The 22,864-nt window shown below is 56.6% G+C and overlaps 1 protein-coding gene across 1 annotated transcript; it reads left to right on the top strand.

Annotated features, from left to right (window-relative positions):
* Positions 1–3,729: 3,729 nt before the first annotated feature.
* Positions 3,730–21,921, top strand: LOC123817446 (MYCBP associated protein). Its single transcript, XM_045837140.1, has 19 exons — positions 3,730–3,835; positions 9,125–9,252; positions 9,747–9,906; positions 10,069–10,172; positions 10,995–11,178; positions 11,405–11,520; positions 12,051–12,201; positions 13,530–13,645; positions 13,735–13,850; positions 14,280–14,391; positions 14,914–15,103; positions 15,546–15,733; positions 16,791–16,937; positions 17,414–17,803; positions 18,211–18,332; positions 19,250–19,365; positions 19,782–19,927; positions 20,109–20,279; positions 21,758–21,921. The coding sequence occupies exons 1-19, from the start codon at positions 3,760–3,762 to the stop codon at positions 21,857–21,859; spliced, it is 2,835 nt and encodes a 944-aa protein (XP_045693096.1). The 5' UTR covers positions 3,730–3,759; the 3' UTR covers positions 21,860–21,921.
* The last annotated feature ends 943 nt before the right edge of the window (positions 21,922–22,864 follow it).

Below are 22,864 nucleotides of genomic sequence, written 5' to 3'. Positions count from 1 at the left end.
GGAATGGCAGACATCAAGACGTCAGCAGAGCTGCATTCCTCCTGTGGGCCCTGGGGAAGAATCCGTTCCTTGCCGTCTCCAGCTTCTAGAGGCCGTGGCATGCCTGGGCTCCCAGCCAGATCGCTCTGACCTCTGCTTCCATCCTCTCCTGTTCGCTCCGGCTCCGATCCTCCCGCCTCCCTCTCAAAAGGCCCCTTGTGATTATGTTGGGCCCGTCTGGATAATCCAGGATAATCTCCTCGTCTCCGAATCCTCAGTCACGTCTGCAAAGTCCTTTTTTGCCTTACGGAAAGGAACAAACTCCCGGCTTCCAGCGATGGGGATGTGAATACCTTTGGAGAGCCATTATCCTGCCTCCCACACTAAGGGAGACATTATCTAGTAGCTTTGAGTGTTCTGGGCTTTAACTATAATCCCTTTCATCTGTACAGTTTTCAGAGTACTACACAACCTTTTTTACTTCTTGCATGGATCCTGGGAAGTTGATGAAGGTGGTGGTATCGAGGCCATTCTGTTAAGGGAAGTAGATGGGACTGCAGGTGTGTGGGGTGGGGGGTGGGAGGGGGCACAGTGCCTGGGTCAGACGGAGAGAGAGAGACTAGGGCCCAGGGCTTTTCATTTAGCATCTTCCCCATCATCCCTGCCGCCCCTTGTTCCAGGCCATGTGCTCTCTGTGGTAGAGCGGGGCAGTGCCACAGGCACCCCTGCAATCTAGAGGAAGAAGACTCCAAGGCGAACTAGTTCCCTCAGCCCTGACTCTGCCCTCAGCAAGCAGCCTTCTCCCAACCAAGGCAAGGAGGGAGGGACAGAGAGCCTTCCTTTTAGTGGAGAGCCTCAGCACAGTGCCCCTGAACTTGGTGTCCATCCATCTCGGCGTGATCTCAACAGCAGCCCAGGCAGATGGTCCTGAGGCCTGTGCTAGAACTCCTATAAGAGAAGGGTACTCTGATTCTTGGAAAAGTCTTGCAGCAAACCTCCCAAGTAGTTCACAGTTTGGCCCTTGGGTGCAGCACAAAAGGAGTTGGGCTCTCCCGCTGCACCCCAGGTGTGGGGAGGCAGCTGCTTGAGTGCACTGACACTCTCCCAGGCTTCCCTCCATCCCATCCATTATCCATGGCCTGCGTGTGCCTGGCACTATTCCAGGAACTGGGACGTAGTGGTGAGTCTGACAGGCCAGGCCCCTGCTCTCCTGGACCTTGTGCTTTAGTGGCGGGAGACAGATGAATCATACAGAGATATGGGGTAAGGGTTCTGGGCATAGCAAAACAGGATGAGCCAGACAGAGGGTGATGGCAACTCTGTGAGTGGGGACTTTGGTGCGCTGTCCGCACTCGAAGAGGAGGCTGATGCCCTAGGGAGAGGCAGTACTGAGATGCAAACCCACATTTTGCACCAAAGTCCCCCTTGCCCCTAACCCCTGCTCTGTGCGGCCTCCAGAAGGGAATGAGAGCAGCCCAAGCCTGGGGGCGGTGCTCAGAGTCCGCGCACCATCCCCGAGGCTGAAGGCAGGCCATCTGGGAGTGGTGTCCAGCAGCAGCCTGACTCCAAGGCCAAGAAGAATGGAAGATTCCCGTCCCGTGTTAGCTGAGCAAGGGTCTAGTAAGGAGGGTAGTGGTGTGATGGGTTGTTTAAGAGACGCAGTGGCTAGATTGAGGGGAATGAAGCAGCTGTGAAGAGTGAGCCAGGTGTGTGTGTGGGGGGGGGGGTCATACGTAGGGGGTGGAATGCACACGCTAGGGCAGAGGGCCAGGTGTGCCAGTGGAGGTGAGATAGAAGTGACAGGACGAACTGGGGAGGGAGCCACCTGTGAAGGGGTGAGCTCGCCGTGAGGGGCTTGAGAACAAGCCCAGCCTCAGGCTCCGGAGGGTGTCTGTCCCTGGAAAGGGATGATGCAGGCAACGCCCTTCCTGTTTAAGGAGGCCGTATCAGCCCCTGCAAAGAGGAGCCCAGGACATGTTCGGCACCTGGCGGGGCGGAAATAAACAGAGACACGAAGCAATACGGATGCCGTGTCCTCTGCCTACCCTGCCACCTCCTCCTCCCCGGGCTTGAGGAGGAGGTTGCTCATTGCTGCTGAGCTGCGAGGAGACAACTAAAGCTATGGTGGCTAAAGAAGGCTGTTCCCCAAACTTGAACTTGTGTCTTATTCCCCTCCCCTCCAGCCTTGGCTCCTGCTGTGTGTGCACGTGGAGTGCCTGCTGCCTGACCTGCCTGTTGAACTCTTGTCTTTAGTGGTCTGCCTCAAATGCTCCTTCTCTGAGAAGGCTCCCCTAATACCCATTCTGCCTTTTCCAAGATGTGATTAATCACTAGCCTCTGAGCACATACATCAGAGTTGAAAACCCAGACAACCCAGCTCTGTGTCTTAGTTAGGCATGCTGACCTCAACCCACCCCACCCCAGGAACACACGAATGAACTTCAGAGCATTCCTGGAATTGAATGCAAAATCATGTGCAAAATCAAATGCGCAGATGAATGGATAAACAAAATGTGATATGCAATGAAATATTATTCAGCCATGAAAAGCACTGGAGTACTGAATCCTCCCAAACTGCCCCCAGGTCTCGTGCTGCCCCAGCCAGGCTCCCCAGGAGCTGTGTAACTTCCCAAAGGTAAAAGTCCCTCCCAAAGCTGAGCAAACAGGTCAGTGTTCCATGAGTATTTGTGGGGTTTAAACACAAACTCTGTTAATCCTTACGTGGCCCTGAGCAGGAGGCCACCATGACCTCCATTTTATGTAAGAAAACTGTGGCTCAGAGCAGTTAAGGGACTGGCCCAAGAACACACAGCTGGCAAGCAGGCAGAGCTGGGACTGGAACCCAGCTCCATCTGGCTCTACAGCCAGGGTGACTACCATGGGTTAGACTTTGGTTTGGGGTGGGGACATGGGACAGGCTTCCCTGCTCCTACAGAGTTTAGGTTCTCACAGCAAGCTTGACGACAGGCAACCACAAAGACACAATAATTCCAGAGTGCTTTAAGGCTCTGGGGAAAAAAATGAACTGGGTGCAATTATAAAGTTGAGATAACAGAGGGGCTGCTCTACACTAGGGGGCAAGGGCTGAAACCAGCAGTGTGAGAAGGAAGGCCCCACAGCTGGGGTGGGGCGAGGGGAATTGAGCTGCTTTGGGAAGTGATCAACGGCCAAAGGGCTGCAGCGAGAGTGGGCAGGGGAGGTCACCAGGCGCAACTAGGCTACAGGCAGGGGCCGCAAAAAACAAAATCCAAGGGGAGCCCTCCATGGGTTTCCAGCACGGGGTAAAGATCCCACGGCGGTTGCGCGGAAGGGCTGAGGGAAGGCGGGAGTGGGGGCAGTCTGAGAAGCTGCAGGCAGCCACCACACCCCCTCGCTTAGAGCCTAGAGGGGCGAGGCGGGTCACACCGCCCCTACCCCCATCTCTCCCCGCTCCTGAGGGTCACTCGGCCCCACCTGGCCGATGATGTCACGGCGCTGGCCTCCGCTGCCTGTGACGTCACGATTGGGCCCCGAGGTGTTCTCAGGGTCCGCGCTAGGAAGGAGCCGCTCGCCCTTGGCGGGCGCCAGAGGGCGACCCGATGAAAAAGGTTACTTCCAAGCAGTCTCCGCCCAGGTTGTTCGGTGGGTGCGCGCCCCCGCGCGGGAGGCTGGTTGCTATGGACGCAGCGGCTGCCGCTGCTAGGCGCACGCGGGGTCGCGGGGTCGTGGGGTGGGGTGCCGCAAGGCCACGTTTTCTCGGATTCCCGCGGAGTGTGGCCACGCTTAAGACCCGGCAACACTATGAAGCCTCTAAAGAGGGAATCCCGCCTCAGAATACTTACAAGCAGATTCTTGGAGGCCGCAGAAACCATCAAAGGTTGGCTCAGGCTGCCTTGGGAGCCGCAGGAGAAGCCCGCAGGGGCAGGGGGTCTTGGATGGGATTCACGACAGGAGGCCTGAAAGATGGGGGTGACACCAGGAGGGAGGTAAATGTCACCGGGGACTGAGGTAGGGGGCGAGGGGTACTCCGTACCCTAAGAGGTGATGAATGAGGAGGAGAATCCGATAAGGGAGGGGCACAGGGCACTGGGGCCTTGAGGATGGGGACACAGGAAGTGAGGAACGGACTGAGGCCTCAGGGATCAATTGTTGGGCTAACTTCCGGCCTTGGGCAGGAAGGCACAGGAGACCCCTACCTGGAGCCACATCTTAGGGTAGAACGCAAAAGGGAGGATCCCCGTTGGGGGTGGGGGGTGGGGGGTGGGGAGAAGAGCCAGGAAAGAGTTTAAGAAGAGAAGGGCCAGGACGTGGGGTCCTTGGGAGAAGGAAGTTCAGGAAATAATACAAGAAACATGCTCGGGCGGTGAAACCAACAACCTTGGTGGGACTCTTTGGGGGTGTCACCTAAGACTCCTGCTGGGAAAACCCCAAGAAATGCTAACTTCGCTAGCTCTGATTCTGACTGCCTTTTCCCACTCCATGCCCTTTCCAGCTGGGTGACACCTGTCCTGCTTGTTTAATCTGGTGGCAGTCGCTAGACACGACAGCTTCCTGGCCTCTGCAGCTACCCTGTGGCTGCAGGTGGGAGAGCCCCAGGGTGCCTGACAGCAGACTGACCCCGTGGACACCTTCCCATTTGCAGCTCACCCTCCCTCCCGTCGTTTTTTGCTGTTTCCGTTTATTGAGGGCCTGATGTGTGGGGGTGCTCTGCTGGGCAACAAACGCATTGGTATTAACCCCAGAGCTCTCAAGAAATTCAGTCTAGCACACTCTCGGAGGAGTGACCAGACAGTATAAATGTTATGATATAGGCACCTGGTGGCATTAAGGGGGCTCGGGGCACCTGACCTAGGCCTTGGATGGTAGCTTTAGGAGGGACGGTTTTCTGCACATGTGGTCAACAGCAATAACAAAAAGGAGCAGTTTACTTTTCCAGGTCTAGGGAGCAGCATGAGCTGAGGCGTGGCACTGTGAACACATGTGACCTTGGTGGCCAGGGCAGAGGTCGTGAGTGCGGAGGAGAGGGAAGGGAGCCACAGGGGCCTGCGCAGTGGTCAGGGGTCAGCCCGTGAAAGGGCTGCCTGTGCCCTGGCAGGCCCCAGGGAGATCCGGCCACAGAGTGTCTGTGAAAGCCCAGCGTGAAGAGAGAAGTGGCCTGGAGTCCGACTAACACGAGCTCAGCCGCTGTTCAGTGTGGCTTTCTTTAGTGCTCCGTCCTAGTGGGGAAGTCCGGCTGCGGCTGCAGGATACAGTCTGCGACAGTTAGGAGGGAAAGAAGGAAGAGTAGCCGGTCTCCTTCCGCAAGGGCAGTCAAGGGCTTTCCTGGCCACTGCTGACCTCGTTTCTGGAGGTCTGATCAGCTTCGAACAAATCAAGGAAAGATTTGCTGCTGAATCTTTATTTGCTTTTAATTTTTTAAATTTATGCATTTGAACAAGAGAGAGAAAGGAACATCAATTTGTTTTTCCACTTATTTATGCATTCCTTGGTTGCTTTTTGTATATGCGTGTCGAGGGGAAGCTCTAACCAACTGAGCTACCCAGCCAGGGCTGCATATTTATTTTTAATAAGGAGAAATTGAGTTTATTAAACAGCCCTGGAGTAAATAACATGCACCATGGTGAGGAGGGAACAAACCCAAGTGTTTAGTTCCCCCAAATATCTCAGGGGAAGCCTCTAACACTCCCCTCTCCCCACCCCACCCCCCATAACACAGCTAATCAACGAATGTAATCTTACAATTTTGAGCAATGTTTCTCCAAGGTCTCTGAGTTATAAGCAAAAAGGCAAGCAAATGTTATGACTGTAAACCTGTTTAGAGGTTCCAGCCCTTTTGAATCTCAGGTCTTGTTGCTAAGAAACAGGGCCGTCTCCCAGCAGTCCCGGATCCCCCGCCCTCATCAAGTAAAGCTCAGCCCTGGTAGGGACAGTCCCTCCCTGGGTTCCCCCTGAGGTCAGAGTTTCCTGAAGACTTTAATCAACACAAAAAGAGTAACATTTCGATAAAACAAGAAGTGGAAAAAGAGAGTCCACAGAGACTCTCTGAGTCTCTTGCTCCCTCCCTACCCCAAGCTGAACACCTTGCTTGCAGCTGCCTGATCTACTAACTCCGGCAGAAGTGCCGCCTGACTGCCCCACTCAGGGGGGCTGGTGTCAGGATCAAGGGAGAAATGCCAGGTGGGTGACTCACCGGGAGCCCCGCTCAGCTTGGGTTTCCAGACCCAAGAGAAGGAAGTAGCTGGGCCTCTTGCACTTTCAGTGGTGAGACACACTTGGGCCCTTCAGAGTCTTGCCCCAGGTCCTAAAGTGACCCCCGTGGGCCTGCCCTTCCTCTCTGGTCTCCTCCACTTGCCTCTGCCCATCTAGTCCACTTGCTTACCCTCCCCGGATGAATCACTCTGAGCTGCTGCTTTCATTTCATGCTCCCAGATCAGAGCTCCCTCCTGCCGACAGAGGAGGGGCAGAGGCCTCAGCTGTGCTTTACAAAGCCGTCGTGCCCTGTGTTCCTCTCATCCCCAGTATCTCCCCCACGGCCCCAGCTAGCCTCCTGTGTCTCACGAACGCCATGCTCAGCCCCACCTCCACCTTTGCTCCAACTGGGACCCCACCTGAAACGCCTCTGTCTGCTCCTCCCCCTGGGCAAAGCCTGCCTGCCCTTCAGGACCTGCCTTAGCCACCCCCAACCCCCCACCCCCCAGTCCTGCGGCTGGTCCTCTGAACCTCTGGTTAGAGCCCTGAGCTGTGTGGTCCACATCCATCTGTTCTTGCTTTGATACATCACCAAGCCTATTATCTGTGCCGCTAATTTTAGGCCCTTGTGTTATGAGTGGTGTGTGTTGGTGCCCGGTGCATTTTTGGCTCCTCAGCAGAAGGAGCCACATGTTAATCTCTTACACCATCTTCTCTAGAGCATATAGCATCTAAAAGGCTTGGTAAATATTCTCCAGGGTGTACTGGAGTTTAAAATGTATGTATGATGTTGAATATTTTATTAACTAAAACACACCATTCCCTAACTGCATATTAGAATAACCTGCTCAGAAAAACCCCAGACCAGAGAGTTTCACTGGCTATTTCAGAAGTCTCTAGCAAGGGTGAAGTTTTATCCATCCAACCATGATAATGATACACCCAGCAGTCCAAAGCACACAGCTGGAGACGTCCAATCCCTTGGGAAGATGCAGAACCAACCAAAGGGATGGACAGAGGAAGCAGACATCCTGGAAAATAGAAATAATACAAAAAATATGTATAAAAGTAGACCTTCAATTGGTACCCATTCTCCCTTGGGCTGCTACCAGCTTTGGTGACTCTGTAGAAAGGAGAGGGGAAGCAGAAATAGCAAAAAAGCCCTCAGGCTGCGTGCCCACACGTGGTGGCGGATGGGACCAGAGCCACGCGGTTTAGCTGACGAGGCTCCCGAGCTCCCGCTGACCCGGTTCCTGAGGCCTGAACGCTGCCCCACAGGCAGAATTCAGAGTTATGTTTGGAGTGATTCTGGTTTGGGGTTTGTTTTGTTTTGGGTTTTTTTTTGTTGTTGTTGTTTTGCCACCAATTATGTGGGCATGTCCTAAAAAAGAGTTTGACTTTCATAACCCAAACGCTGGCTTTGATGTTGTAAGTCGTATTGCTTCTGAAAACGTGGAGTCGTGTCGGAAGCAGGGGACAAAACCGAGCTCTGCTTCAAAGTCCCAGAAGTCAGGACTCGGGTTTTCTTTTGATTATTTTCTGTAGCACCTCACATCAAACCGTTCTGAGCCAGAGGGCGGCAGACAGGAGGGTACCAGCCAAAGAAACGATATGCATTTGAAACTGCTAACCCAGCTCTGTGGAAGGAAGGCAGGGAGTGTGTCCTCATTGGAGAAGGACTCGCTTCTGCCGCTCAGTTCTCATCTCCGTGCCCCAGCAAGGCGGCATGGCGCCCGTGCGAGAGAGAGACGACGGGCTCAGATCTCTCCAAATGTCTCCTGTCCCATGAGCCACTTGTCATCACTCTCAGCATCACTGTGGTAGACGCCTCGATATTCTCGTCCTCAGTCTTGTACCCATGAGTCCCTTCCCGAAGACCGAAGTCCTCTCCATGGCTCACTAAACTCTCGGTGATATGGCTCCCACTTCTCTCTCCAGGCACGACCTCCTACCCCCCGCCTCGCTACACTCCAGCTATTTTAGAAACGCATGCTTTGAGTTCCAGGGGTGCGCTCTATTCTCTCCAGCCTCTAGGCCTCTTTTTTTTTTTTAGGTCTCTTGATGCTAGTCCCCTTAGAAGGCCTGTCCCCCAGATCCTTTCCCTTGTCTGTGTTCTCTTCATTTTCAGCTCTCAGTTTAAACAGCACCTCCTTAGGAAGCCCTCCCTGACTACCCCCCAAAATTGGGCTGGGACCCCTGGCTGCTCCCCTAGTTCAGCCTCACATCCTTGTCTCCCGTGGGTATGTGCTCTTTGAAGCCCGAATCTCTGCCTTATAATCCCCAGACCCTAGCGTGGTGCCTGGCACATAGAAAATACTTAAACAGTATTTATTAAACGAAAGAGCATGAAATCAATGGTCAGCCGTGCATGTTCTGTTTGCCCCCCCGGTGCACTGATATTTTAGCCAGTGTCTTAAGAAACCTGATGCCTCCACCCAGGAGAAGGGATCAGTACCAGCAGTGGAGGAGGCTGAGAAAGCATCTTCCCCAGTTGTCCCAAACCCCTGTGCATCAGAACCACCTAGGGAGTTTTTTTTTAAAAATGCAGCTTCCCAGCCCTGGCTCCAGGCAGGAGCTAGGAGGCTGTATTTGTGAAACTCCTCGGAAGGTTCCAAGGCAAACAGCTGACTAATATTTGGGAACCACGGATTTAGTCCAGCTCCCTCTTTTTACAAAAGGGAAGACTGGGGCCACGAGAGGGTAAGTGGGGTATCCAGGGTTGTCCAGCTTATAAGCAGCACAGCCCGGAATGGAACGTCGTTCAATCTCAATTTTGGCTACGGAAGCCTCAGTCTCCGTGGCAGGCCAAGGGCAATAGGTAGGGGGACCTTCAAGAAAGAACTCCCACTGCCCCAGTGAAGTGCTGCCCAGGTCACCCAGGCAGCCTCTGCTGTCCATCCAGCTGTCCATCCCCCCCGACCGTGGAGTTGAATCTATGTCTGTTTCTCAACATTTGCAACTTTCTGCTTCTCTTCAGAAAAGAAGCGGGCAAAGGTGCCTGAACAGCTCACACCCCCCATTCAGGAGGAACCTGAGCCTGTCAGCAATATCCTGCAAGGAGATGACATTCTGGCCTTAGCCATCAAGGAGGATGACTTGAAGAAGGTAAGGACAGAGCCCAGGGATCCCTTCCCGCGGGAACCTTTTCCAGGCAGCGTGTGTGGGCCTAGAACGTCGACCACGCCCACCAGCACTGCCGCTTCCCTACGGGGGACGGACGTGATCAGGCATCTTGCTCCCCACGGAGGCAGGAGCCATCGGTCCCCTTTCACAGAAGGGAAAATGAGTTTAAGAAGCAAAGGGACAGGTGTGGGTAAAGCTACTAATCCCTAACCCCAAGCTTGACCTGGAGGAGTCAGCCACTTCTCACCTGACTGGTCTGGAGGCATGAAACGTAATTCCTGTTCCCCACTCCAGGACAGTATTAAGTCCCATGTCTGTTGCAAAGGCATTTCCTCAACAGAACATATGGACAGAGCTGGAGACTCGGGTCTGTCAGCCTTCAGGAATCCCACAAAGAACTAGGACAGAGTAGACGGGTGGTGTTTTCCCTCCTGCAGATCTCAAGTGGAATTCTCCTCTGTTTTGTTTCCTTTTAGCAACACATTCCTCGATTTATCGAAACAAGAGATAAACCTGTCATTCCTCAGAAATTCATCATCCGTAAACTCAAACCCAAGGATCCTACGAGGAAGGTCTGCCACTTAGTAGCACATCCTGCCACCACAGATGCGGCCACCAAGCCCCTGGACTACTCCGGTATGCCCAGCCTCGGCCTCGGCCCCGGCCCCGCTGGTGTCTGAGTCCACGGGTCAGCCTGGACGGAAAGCAGGGTTCTCTCTCCTTCAGAGAGTAGCCGCCTTGAGTCGTTGACCTCGGCGAGCTAGCATTGTCTTTCCCCTCCCATTCCCCGCCCTCCAGGCCCGGGGGACAGTTTCTATAGCCACGACCAGATCCTGCCCCACCACATCTTGGGGAGTCTCCAGGACTTTCGGAGGATTGCCGTCGCCCAGGGGAACACCCAGGTGCGTGTGTGCAGAGCTGCCTGGACCAGAGACGTTACTGAAGTCGTTTCTGTCTCACGCCTGGTGGAGTCGAGCAGGCCTGGGGTTAGAAACACAGTCCAGTCTCTGGGCCCCGGAGTCTGAAGCGATCAGTGACCGTCCCCCTGAAATAGTGAAGCCAGCTTGAGCCAGTTTCAGCTGAAGTCAAGAAGCAGCTTCAGGGATGCAGAGGTGCCTCGAGGAACTCAAAGGTCTGGCTCAGTTAGACTGAACCCAGAAAGGCACCAGGGCTCCAGGCCCGCGCTCCCTGTTGGCCTTCTTCCCCCTCCCGCAAAGCCTGGCTGCTCCCTCCTCAGTCCCCATGCTGGAGGAAGCCGGAGCTCCCGGCTCCCCCCCCCCCCCCAAAAGTCAGCCTGTCTCCCTGACTTTCCCAGCATGCATTGCCGCTCTTTGTCTCAGTTCCTTCGCTTCCCTGTTTCCAAGCCAAAAATCTCATTGCTCAGGAGCTAAGAGGCCCGGGGTCGTATAAAAACAGCTCCGTCGCCCTGCAGGTGAAGGCGTCAATTAACATCAGTTGTAAAACAGACACGGGAAAAGATTTTGAGCACCATCTTAGAACCAAGGTCCCCATTCTGGGGGAGAGGGGACTGGCAGCAGTTTCCAAGCCCCTCGGTGGTTCTGTGATTTGTTGTCTGTCACTCACAACCGTAGGGTCTCGAAGAGGAGAGACCCTCGGCAGGCAGCGTGGGAGAATGGTAGGGGTTGTGGCCTAGAGAATCCCAGCCCCGATTTAGCGCCTCTCTAACCCTCACCACCCCCCACCCGCCTGCGTTGCACTTTCAGCTGGCTGAGCTGATACACACCCCGCCCTCCCCGATGACCCTCATCCCAGCTACCGAAGAGCCGAAGCAGAAAGCCCCCAAAGAAGAGAAGGCACCCCTCTGGGCCCCAGCTCCTCAGCACAACTTCATGAGGAACTGGCAGCGCAACCTGGCCCTGTGGAAGAGGCAGCAGGAGGCCCTCAGCGGTGAGCGGCACAGATGACGGGCTCCCACCCGGCCTTGCCCGGCGCCCAGGCCCCGCTGCTGCGTCCTCTCCCTCCACCTGTCCAGAGAAGGCCATTCGCTCACTCCCCAGTGTTCCTCACCCAGCGGGTCCTGGAATCGGCCCAGTGATGGGGCTGACCGGGGCTGAGCGCCGGGCCTGGGGGTTCTGATTTGGTGGAGGGGCCACATTCTTGGCTCGCGCTCTAGAACGCCTGAAGAAGCCCGTCGGCGAGCTGCTGATGCATGCGGGGGAGACCTACAGGCAGATCCAGGAGGAGCGGGAGCTCATTGACCGCGTCCTTCCCACGCAGCACGACGGGAAGGTGAGGACAGCATCCCCAGGGGCGCCATGAGGAGGAGGTCTGGACACAGGCATGGCTGCCTCAGTTTGCACAGCTGGGGGGCAAAACACATCTCTCCGTTGCCACTTCAAAGGCCTTCACTAAGTTATATTGTCGGTCCTGTTACTGGGGGTGTTCGGGGACTGGCCAGTTAAGTAATTCATCCTTTGGCGGTCACTGGTGGTGAATTGAGGGGAAGGGTAGCCTAGGTACTGAGTTCTTAGAATAGTCTTAGTGTTCTCTCTTAAGAGCTGAAGCTCCAGCTTTTGGGCAACCAGGGCCTGTTGTGTCTGGTATGTCAGCATCACCCCCACTGTCTGGGGCCAGGTAAAGGCTACGGGAGGGCACCCTGAGCGCAAGGCGGTGCACGCTCCTCCCCCGCCCTCCCTGCTGCAGCGAATCGCCCGGTGAGCATCTGTGGTCCGCTGCGCTCCTGTCTCCCAGGCCCCACACCAGCCTCTCTCCCTCCAAGGGGCCCCCAGCGGTCTGACCTGTCTGCCCTGCCTTGCCAGTGCACTGAGGAGACCAGTGGGTTCTGGAGTCGCCTGGAATACTTGGGAGACGAAGTCACGGGTCTGCTGATGACAAAGACGAAATCCCAGCGTGGTCTCCTGGAGCCAGTCGCTCACATCAGGAAGCCGCACTCCATCCAGAAGGAGATGGGTGAGGAGCAGGGCGGCGGGTGACCCGCCTAGGAGGGGGGGACAGTGCGGCCCCGGTGTGAGACCAAGCAGGAGTCAAGTCCCATCACCCTATGGAGATCCAGTTCCCTCCAGGAAGACAGTGACAGGTAGAACAGGTGGCCGGAGCAAGTGGGAGCGGAGGCTCCCAGGCTGCGCCATCCAGTGCGGCAGCTGTGGCCGCCGTGGCGGGTGAGCACCAGGAATGCGTCTGAATGGAGATGTGCTGTACGTGTAAGCTATACGCTGGTTCGTATGCAAAATGTATCTTATCGATATTTTTTATATTGTTTACCTGTTGAAATGATAATATTTTTGATACATTGGGTTAAACTATTACTAAAAATTAATTCCATTTCTTTTTTTCTTTAAGATTTTATTTATCTACTTTTAGAGAGAGAGGGAGGGAGGGAAAAAAAGAGGGAGAAAAACATCAGTGTGCAAGAGATACATGGATCTTGCACACCCCCAGCTGGGGACTTAGCCCACAACCCAGGCATGTGCTTTGACTAGGAACTGAACCAGCGACCTTTCGGTTTGCAGACTGGCACTCAATTCACTAAGCCACACAAGCCAGGACTCCGCCATTTCTTTTCTTTCTTTCTTTTTTTTAATTCTTTAGAGAGAGGGGAAGGGAAGGAGAAAGAGAGGGAGAGAAACATCAGTGTGTGGTTGCCCCATACGTTCCCCCAACTGGGGACCTGGCCTGCAACCCAGGCATGTGCCCTGACTGGGAATCGAACCAGCAACCCCTTGGTTTTACAAGCCCGTGCTCAATCCACTGAGCTATACAAGCCAGGGCTCCACCATTTCTTTTTACCCTTTTAAACCACCTAGACAATTTTACGTTGTTTGCCTCACATTTGTAGGATGCATGCTATTTCTGTTGGATAGCACTGCTTTAAAGGCTGCCAGACCGCCTGGGTTCAGAGCAAGTTATTGACCTCTCTGGTCCTCAGTGTCGACATCTGTAAAATACTGAAGGGGCTGTGAAAAAGTTAAATGAAGCATGATATGCTTCATTTAAGAGGTTCTGGCCCATTGTTGAACCCGCAATAAAAAGGTAGCTGCTACTGTTTTATTATCATCCAAAGACTTGGAGGTTTGAGAGCTAATTTCCCAGCCGTCCTGAGTAGGACTGCTGAAGCAGAAGGTATGGGGCAGGAGGGCTGGAGCCCAGCGGCACAGGGAAGCCGCCTCTCCCCGTTCTCCAGAAATGGTGCAGGGATGGGGGCGTTCAGAGCCCCTCGAGAGTGAGGGGAGAGGGGCGTGGCGGCAGCCTGCACTGAGGGTCCTTGGGCCCTGCGGCAGGACTGCTGGCCCGGAAGGACGCTCCGTACCGCCACACCTGGGATCGGAGCCTGTTTCTGACCCACCGGCGCCAGGAGCTGCAGAGCATCATGGCAGAGCTGGACTTCAACCAGCAGGTTGGCAATGCCCCCGCGCCCCGTCTGAAGCCCCCCAGGGTGGCACCTGTCTTTGGTCAGCTAATCTTTCCTTTTCTGGTCTCTCCAAGGATATTGATGGCCTGGAGGTGGTGGGCAGAGGGCAGCCTTTCTCAGCAGTTACAGCAAAAGACTTCACAGTGTTTGAAAGGAGCCAGAGAAGTTCCTCTGAAGACACAGTGACCTTGTGAGTCGGCCAGGGCCCTGGCGCCGACCGCGTTACAGGATGGGCTTCCCTCCCGGAAATGAGGGTGCCTCCATCCCAGCCTCTCCAAGTGACTGCCGCCCCCTCCTGTCACCATCTGTTCCCTCCCAGCCACCAGCTCCTCATGGGGATTTCCCAGACATTCCTTGGCTGGTAGGTGGGTCTGCTCCAGACACTCCCCGGGCTGCGCACACTGAGTGCCTCAGTGAGAAGCTGGGTCTCTGTGTGTCCAAGAACGTCCCACCTCTGGGGACGGGGCAGGACCAGGCTGAGGTCCAGTGGAGCCGATGACACTCCACTGGAGGCCAGGGCAGGGCACCTCTCCCGACCTGCTGGCAGCCCTTTCCGTGGGCCCCGTGTGGCAAAACCATGGCAGCTTCAGGGAAGATGCGTCATTGGTTTTTCTTGCAGAGATCTTTTGACCCATTACCCTGATGTGGTCCCTATGCCTGTCCTGGGCCCGTCTCTGCTGTTCTGTGGGAAGCCAGCCTGCTGGATCAGAGGCAGTAACACACAGGACAAGGTGAGCCTGCCCGCACCCTCACCCGCCCGCTGGGTGGGCCTCCCCTGGGTGCAGTCTCAAGGTGACTGGCAGTCACAGAGAGCCTTCAGGCTCCTGCTTGCATTTTTATCTGGATCATGCATGCAGCATGTCTGAAAATGGTAACAGCACCAGCTACCTTGAGCCAGAGTAAAATCACAAGGCTGAAAAGAGTGCCACAAGCCACCCAGCTCGTACCTCGCCCCCAAGCACGTAAACAGGCAAAACTGCTCTGACTGCTGTGGCCTTAAGAATGCTCTAAACTATTCTGATGCTAAGGCTTATCAGATATAAAATCCGTATTGTCTTCTCTTCTTACTGTTGCTGGCACCTCAGGGACCGCCACTGCTAGGGTATGACGCCACCCCGAGAGCGGCCAGGCCCTGGAGGGACTTCCCCGCGGAACCCAGGAAAGTCCCTGGAACAAACGCCGGCTGGGGTGAGCCCGTCACCCCAGGCTGGGCCCTCCCTCAGAGACGCTCCTCATGCCTCCTCCTTCCCCAGAGGCAGGTTGGAATCGCTGTCAGCCTGACCTTCGAAACTCTGGAGGGGCAGAAAACATCCTCAGAACTGACGGTGGTCAACAATGGCACGGTGGCCCTTTGGTACGACTGGCGGCGGCAGTCCCAGCCGGACTGTTTCCAGGACCTGAAGAAGAACAGGATGCAGCACTTTTACTTCAACAACCGGGAAGGTACCTGGGAGAGAGGGCCCTGGTCATCTCAAGGCCTGGCCAGCGCCCAGCTCTTCCGGTGAAAGCCCCTCTCCCCGGCCTCCTCCCTTCCATGTCTTCTGTGACACGTGTCATCTCCTGACTGCTCCCGTTTGGGGAGCAGGGGGGGTGAGCCTCCAGGGAGCAGAAGCATTCTAGAGGTGCAGCCACCCAAATGCACAGGCCTGAGGTTAGGACGACCAACGTCGGCCTGTTTGCTGGGGACTCTCCCCATTTCAGCACTGCAAGTCCCACATCTCAGGAAACCCCTCAGCCCTGGGCGAAGCCGGGGATGGTCGGTCACCCGGCCTGGAGCTCAGTCACAAGTGTCCGTTAGGCTTAGGGCTCAGTTAGCTGTGGACATGCCTGCGTGGGGCTTCGTGAGCTCCTCCGGGGTGAACACCTCTGTCTCCATCCCTCTCAGGTGTGCTGCTCCCCGGAGAAACGAAAACCTTTACCTTCTTCTTCAAGTCTTTGCATGCTGGGATCTTCAGGGAATGCTGGGAGTTTGGCACTCACCCCACCCTGTTAGGGGGTGCTATCCTGCAGGTCAACCTCCACGCAGTCTCCCTGGCCCAGGACATTTATCGGGATGAGAGGGAGTTACTGGAGGTAAGGGACCCGGGGTCTCGGCCCGCCTGCGCATCAGATGGGTGACTCTGGCGTGCTCCTTAGCACTGCCTGCAGGGACCCGGCTTCTCCCAGTTACTGTTGCCCAACAAACACTTCTCAGGGCTTTGTGAAGTCAAAGAGGGGTGGGGAGGCCAGAGGAGGGGCAGCTGTGAGCTCCACCGAGTGTGGCTCCCACGGCCAGAGAGAGAGGAGACTCAACCCTAAGATGCAGACCGTGGGAAGTACTCGAGCGCAAACACAAGGGGCAGCCCTGTGCCCGGGTACCGTGTGTCTTCGCTGCCTTCTGGTACCCTCCAGGGAGGTTGCATTTAACCAGCAAGACTTCAGAGCCAGACAAAACCACAGGGAACAATTAAACCAGTGGGGCCAGCACCCAGGAGTGAGTGCACGGTGGGAGCTGGGAGGCTGCTGGGCCCCCTGCGGGTCCACAGCCTGGCCATCTAGCGAGGTGCTTGGCGGGGTTCCGTGGAAGGCTGCACGCCTTCCTGTTTACAGTGGTCCCCAGCCACTTCTCGAGCCAGCTTCTTCAGCTGGGGCTCAACCCGTGGCCATCAGAGATCATTTTGACAAACTCAATGTCTGCTTTACGCACTAGGATAGGCCTGGCATCTCTGTATAGATGCTCCTGTTTCCGCCATACTGACTGCACGGCCAAGTCACATTCTCAGCAAGGCCCAAACCGTGCTGGTCCCAGCCCTGGCCCTTCTTCCTAGTCCAAGGGAAATGCTGACTGCGGCCTCCTGGGCCCACAAGGGAACAGCAGCTTCCCTGGAACTGGCCCCTCCACAGGAACCTTTCAGCTTCTAAGGGAACAAGGATGTTTGGGAAGACATCCCAAGGGGTTTTGAGTCTGGGAATAGTTGTGTGTGTGTGTGTGTGTGTGTGTGTGAGAGAGAGAGAGAGAGAGAGAGAGAGAGAGAGAGAGAGATGATGCAGGAAGGCTCACAGTTCCCAGGGGTCTGGCTCGGCTCCCCTCCAGGATGCCATGTGGATTTTGCAAGCCTGAGCCAGTCTTGTGCCACCTTTTCCTCCCCAGAAAGACCTGGCGTCCCACGAGGCGGCCACCATCGTGCAGAGCGTGCTTCGGGAGCTGCTGGAGGGGATCTTGACCCAGGAGCGTGCGCAGACCCCCGAGGAGGTGTACCTCACGGAGGAGGACTTGTTCCACCACAGGAATCCTGGGGTACGGGCCCAGCACTGGCTCCTGCCCCTCGTGCGTGCCCTGGGTGGGAGGGATAGCAGAGCCCCCGGTACGCCAGGACTTGTTCTGAGCGTCTTTCACGAGTAGTAACTCACTGCTCTCTCCTCCCCGCAGCCCTGGGAGACAGGCACTATTTATGTCCTCACTGTATGCGGAGGGAACTGTGGCCCGGGGAGGTTCAGTAATTTGCCCAAGATAACTTAGCTCCTAAGTGGACTTGGTGAGAACAGTTTCACAAGCTCCTTCATTTAAACCCCATATTCCTGGGAAGTTCACATACCAAAAAAAAAGTGCTTGAGGTTGGAGAGGCTCAGGTCGAGGGGGAAGTGGGGACACCCTCTGGCCGCCACCACTCCTGCCGACTCTCCCCCGGCCTCCTCCACCAGTGCTCCTGAGGGCGCGGGGAACCCTGTGCCCAGCCCTCCCCCCTCACGTGTCTTCCCTTGCCCCTGCCGTAGCTGCACTACCAGCACCAGGTGGTGCAAAACCTGCACCGACTGTGGAACCAGTACATGGTCCTGCCCTCCAAAGCCGAGGAGGCCAGGCCGGGCGAAGAGGAGCGCCGCGGCCCCAGGGCCCGGGGGGCCGTGGCCCCGGCAGCCCATTTGGAGAAGGCCCCAGTGAACGTGGACGTTAGGTCCCCAGTCTCAGAATCCCAGCTGCCTCGGCAGGACAACGTGGCCCTCAGGGATGCCCAGGATCCCTCCAGGTCCCAGAAGGCTGGCCTGGGGGCCAGGGGTGTTCCGCAGAAGAGCACCGTGGAGGAGAGGCCGGTGGAGGACAGCCCCGGGGAGCCGGAGGGCCTCTCCCCGCCTGGGTGGAACCTCTGCCTGGAGGACTTCAGAAAGGTGCCTCCCTGACCCCGGAGGGGAGAGGGCGGGAGAACAGCTTCCACACAGCGAGGCAAGGGAGGGCCCAGCAGCGCCTCTCGCCCCCATGGACAAAGAAATGAAACCTTCTCAGGGCCTGGAGAAAACAGTCTCTTGGGTCATCTCTTCTTGTCTCAGTTGCCCAGGCCACTGGGGTGCTGGGAGGGCGCCCTCTCTGACCCTGGCAAACCTTGGAAAAGGCGTTCGAGGGTACAGACTTCTGAGGGAGGCCCCCAGCTCTCACAGAAGGCACCCCAGGCAGGTTCTCTGTGGCTGTATCCTCCCTGCACACCTGTCCTCACAGCAGCACACCTGTCGCTAGAGGACACACAGATGCCTGGTGTCCTGGGCAGAAGGGTCGCTCACAGCACCTCTGACCCCGCCAGGCAGCCATGATGCTCCCTGAGGAGAACCAAAGAGAAGACACCCTCATCGGGCTCAACAGGGAAGCCCTGGAGCTGTGCCAGGAGCAGAGGCCGCTGCAGTCCGACCTCCTGTACCAGATGTGGTAGGTGCCCCGCCGGGAGGGCCGGCCCTCGCTCCCCCGCTTTGCGGCATCAGGCCAGGGGCGCTGAGCAGGCAGTCCCGAGACGCAAGGGGGCTGAGCTCCCTTTGAGCTCAGAGTGTGAAAAGATGCCGCGCACACTCCGTGCCTGGCACCTGCCACAGCAGCCCCTGCAGCTGCCCGCTGCCCCCCGAGGAGCAGTGACCCCTGGGCCTCTACTTCTCTCCCCTTGCTCCTTCTCAAGAAACAGAGGAGTGAGCAGAGGGGGGACCAGGGGGTGGTGAGAAGAGGGGCGTATCCCACGAGAAGCATCACTTCTCAGTCGCCAGCCTGCCTGTCACCAGCTTGGAAAGGCTTGGGGAGGGGATAGGTGGGTTTTTTTGTTTTTGTTTTTGTTTTTTAAGATTTTTATTTACTTATTTTTAGAGAGAGAGGAAAGGAAGGAAAAAGAGGGGTAAAGAAATGTTGATGTGCTAGAGAAGCATGGATAGGGGACCTGCCCCACGACCCTGGTATTTGTCCTGACTGGGGATCAAACCAGTGACCTTTCTTCGGTTTGCGGGACGATGCCCAATGCACCGGGCCACACCAGTCGGGGAAATGGGGGGTAGGTTTCTGCAAGGCCCTCAGAACATATCCCCCTGAGCCTCACGCTGGAAATCTGAGGCCAGGTCTGGCCACGGTTTCAAGCTGGAGTTAAGTCCGACCTTGCCCTGGCCCCAGGCGACACAGTTTCCCGGGCTGAAGCCAGGTCTGTCTGAGAGCACCTGCACAGGTGCTGGCGAGGGTGCTGGCCGGACGAGATGCAGCGTTCCCACGGCAGCGCCCAGCACCAGTGTCTCGAAAGGGAAGCATCCAAACCTCTGGCTTTAGGACAGATGAAGGGTGATGCCTTCTCCCCAGTGTGTCTTGCCTTCTAGTATGCAGCTGTGGCGGGATGTGATTGACAGCCTGGTGAGCCATTCCCTGTGGCTGAGGGTGCTGCTGGGCCTGCCCGAGAAGGAGACCACCTATTTGGACACGCCGGAAGAGCTAGGTCAGACACTGTGCAGCCACGCCTGCATGTGGCCTTCGCCACCCCTCTGCCTCAGCCTTTCACACCCCCATCCCGGTGTGATCCGTGAAGGGGCCCCTGCTACCCTTTCCTCTGTCGCCAAGGTCCAGAGCCCAGAAGTGGCCTAGTATCACCTTAGTTCAGCTCCCTCAGCGTACAGGTGGAGTCCCAGAAGGGGTGAAGGCTTGCCTGTGCCCTACGTGGGGGAGCGGCAGAGCAGGGACTCGAACCAGGCCCTTGCACCTGCCCCCAGTCCTGTTCTACGAGGTCGCACGCCTGAACCAGGGGCTGTCTGTGGGAATTCTCTCAAAGCGGCTGAGAGCACTTTGCTTTCGAGACTCCCACCTGTGGTGTCCGCTGGGTCACAGGCCACACTGTCTCTCACTCACCTTCCTCAGATCGAAAAGTGCCTTCTGCCATGGACATGAAGCCGTCTTCCGTGAAAATCGGGAAGGAGGACCGGAGAGGGGCGGCCCAGGAGAAGAAGCAGTTGGGAACCAGAGACAAAGAAGATAAAAAAGGAGCTAAGCTGCCGGGGAAAGAGGCACGCTCTAGGGCGGGGCCTGGCCTGGGGCAGCGTGGGGCTGGGGAGGAGGCGCAGGGGCTGCAGAAGGTCACTGTCGCATTCGGCTCTCTCCGGCTCCCCCAGTGAGCTGCTCCTGAGAAAGTCCTAGACCTCCCTCAGGAGCTGCTGAGGGCCGTGCATGTCTCATCTCTCCAAGCAGGACCGTTTAAACAGCAAGAAGCAGAAGGCAAAAGATGATAAGAAATCTACGAAACCTTCAAGCAGGGACAAGCTTTTCTTGGAAGACCCTGCCCCTGGCAGCACCACCCCTTCCCAGGAACCCATAGATCCCCTGGTCATGGAGAAGTACACCCAGAGGCTGCGCACTGAGGTGAGAGCAGAGCCCGGCGCTCAGCCTCCCCCCCCCACCCTGCCCCATCACCCCTGCCCTGGGCACTGGCCTCCGCTCCCTCCTTCACCCTGTTTGTTCTGCACATGGTAAGTGCTTCCTGCGTCCCTGATGGAAGCAGAGCTGCCCTCGTGAAGGGCATCCCCATGTGCGAGGGACTTCGAGAATAAGTAACGTCAGATGATGAGTACCCAGGAAGGGAGAGAAACAGACCAGAGACACGGGGTGAGGAAGGCCCAGGTGGGTGGGCCTCCCCGAGAAGGTGACAGTGAACAGAGACTCGAAGGGAGGGGAAAGGTAGCCATACGGACCGTGAGGAGGAGCGCCCTAGGGCGGAGAAGCTACTCACGTAAGGGGAGGGAGTCGCCGTGAGGACGGGTGGGGGGGGGGGGCAGACAGGCCACCGAAAGGGAGCAGATCATGTGGGGTTTTGTAGGCCACGGAAGGACACAGGGATTTTCTGAGCACAACGAAAAATCAGACAGGGCTTTAAATAGAGGAGTGGCATGGTCTGACGTACGCTTTTGGAAGATCCACCGCTCTGGCTGCCATTTGGAAAGTAGAATGGGGGGCACTGAACAGAAACCTCTCCCTCCCCGTCACCCGCCTTTCCTTTGTGTTAGAGGGTGTCCTGGCTGGCGTGCTCCTTAGGGCAGCACCCCGTGGAGTGGATTTCCAGCCAGTGGAAGGGGTTTGAAGCACCGGAGAGACTTCTTAATGGTGCATTTTTAAGCAGTAGGTCCCTAGAAAGTCATCCCGGTGCTGCGTGGGGTTCTTAGTCGTCGTGGCTGTTTGCTCTGGAGGCAAGGTCTGCCTGACGGCCGGCCGGGCTCTGTCTTCCCCTGGGGCGGACAGCTGCGGAGCTGGGGTCGCCTCGTGTGGCCCCGCTCTGGGTCTCATTTGATCGGAAGCTCCAAGTTGCTACTGGTGACGTCACTGAGATTTCTGAAGGTCAATGAGGTCTAGAAAGTTCTCATAGGTCTCTGAGGACCCATGGGGCGGACTCTCCCTTGGTTTTCTGAAATTAAGAATGAACTTGCCGAGACTCGTGTGGTCCAGCCCCACTGAGGGTATGGTCTTGGAAACATTTCAGTATGAGCTCTGTGGTCCCCAGAAAGCTGGCATCTGTGGGGCCAGGGCAGGGCTGGGCCACCCCAGGGGGCTACGTGGGCACCGCTCCCTGGCCTCCCTGGGGTTGCCCGTCTAATTCCACTCGGCTCCAGGGTCCCCACACCTCCGAGGGGCTGGTGCAGGGTTCCCTCCCCAGTCTGGTGTGAAAAAGAAAACTATTTGCAAAAACGAAAGTTCTACAGAACTTCTCACCACTTGGGTTTTATCCCCTCTCTAGCTGTCTCAGTGTGGAGTGAACACGCCCACCTCTATAGCACAGTGGGTGGTCTCTTGCTCAGGTGTTTTTCCATGGAGCAAACCTTTGCCTGACATCTGTCCCATTCTTCCAGGTCCATGGGCTGCTGGACACCCTGGTGACCAACCTGATGATTCTGGCTGACGAGCTCAGCCCCATAAAGAACATTGAGGAGCCTTTTCGTCTTTGCACTTGACTCGTGTGCCCAAGCGGCCTTGCGGGCATCTGGTTAACAAGCAAACCAATAAAGAACCTTTAAGTTCCTACCATTTCCATCATGCCTTTGTGTCTTGAACGCTGCCTCTTGAAGAACTCAGCTGACTTCCGGCCCAGGTCCTCCCATGCCCCGCCTGCCCCCAGGTCCCCTGCACCCCACCCTGTCCCAGTTCCCGCAGTCATCTGACAGGCAGGGAGAGAAACACACCCAGGGAGGCCATGTGTGGGGTGCCGAGCCCAAGAGCAAGTTGACAGCAGGGCAAGGAATGCGTCAGATGATAGGACAGATAGCGTCATCCTGCATGGTTCCTGCCTCTGGCGTCCTTGCCCCACACTTTTGGGGACATGCTTCCTGAAGCCAGGTCTTCTCCAGGTGTCATCACCGAACATGACAAAGTATGAGACAAGAAAACTAGAACCCGTGGGACCTGGCTCCCTCAGATCCTCCCACTTCAGCTGGGTCCCAGGGCCCCCTCCCAGCGTGTGGTGGTCGTGCTCGCCACACTGTGAACCCCTCGGCGCCAGACCCCTTAGTCCTCGGCCGAAGGTTCCTATCCTGGGTCCCGCTGTGCCATCCCACTCCTCACGCCAGACCCTCTGGCCTCCTTGCACTACTTCTCTGCCTTAAAGCCAGCCTCTGGACTTCACACTCCCCCTCTTGCTCAGAGAAATGCGAAGTGGGTAAGCGATGGCTCTGGGAGAGAAAGGGGCTGTTAGCTCAGGCTCAGCACCATAACTGTTTTCCAGCTAGACTTCCTGTGTGCAATGGGTTCCAGGCTCCCAGAGTTTGAAGGGCAACTTTGCTAATGGCGGGCCCGTTGCCTGCAGTGCTGATGGCACAGAGGTGTGAGTGCAATGCTGAGGGAGCAGCCACAGTCTCCCATGGGCTTGGTGTTGCATTCGGGCTTCCGGTGACCTCATGGGCCTCAAGCATCCTTCAGTTGAGAGGTTGCGATGGGAGGAGGTTCAGAGAGAGCAGATCACT

Source organism: Phyllostomus hastatus, unplaced genomic scaffold (assembly GCF_019186645.2).
Source record: "Phyllostomus hastatus isolate PE091 unplaced genomic scaffold, TTU_PhHast_1.1 phas_contig_210, whole genome shotgun sequence".
In the NCBI taxonomy this organism is placed as follows: domain Eukaryota; kingdom Metazoa; phylum Chordata; class Mammalia; order Chiroptera; family Phyllostomidae; genus Phyllostomus; species Phyllostomus hastatus.
This window is presented reverse-complemented; position numbering and strand designations above follow the sequence as displayed.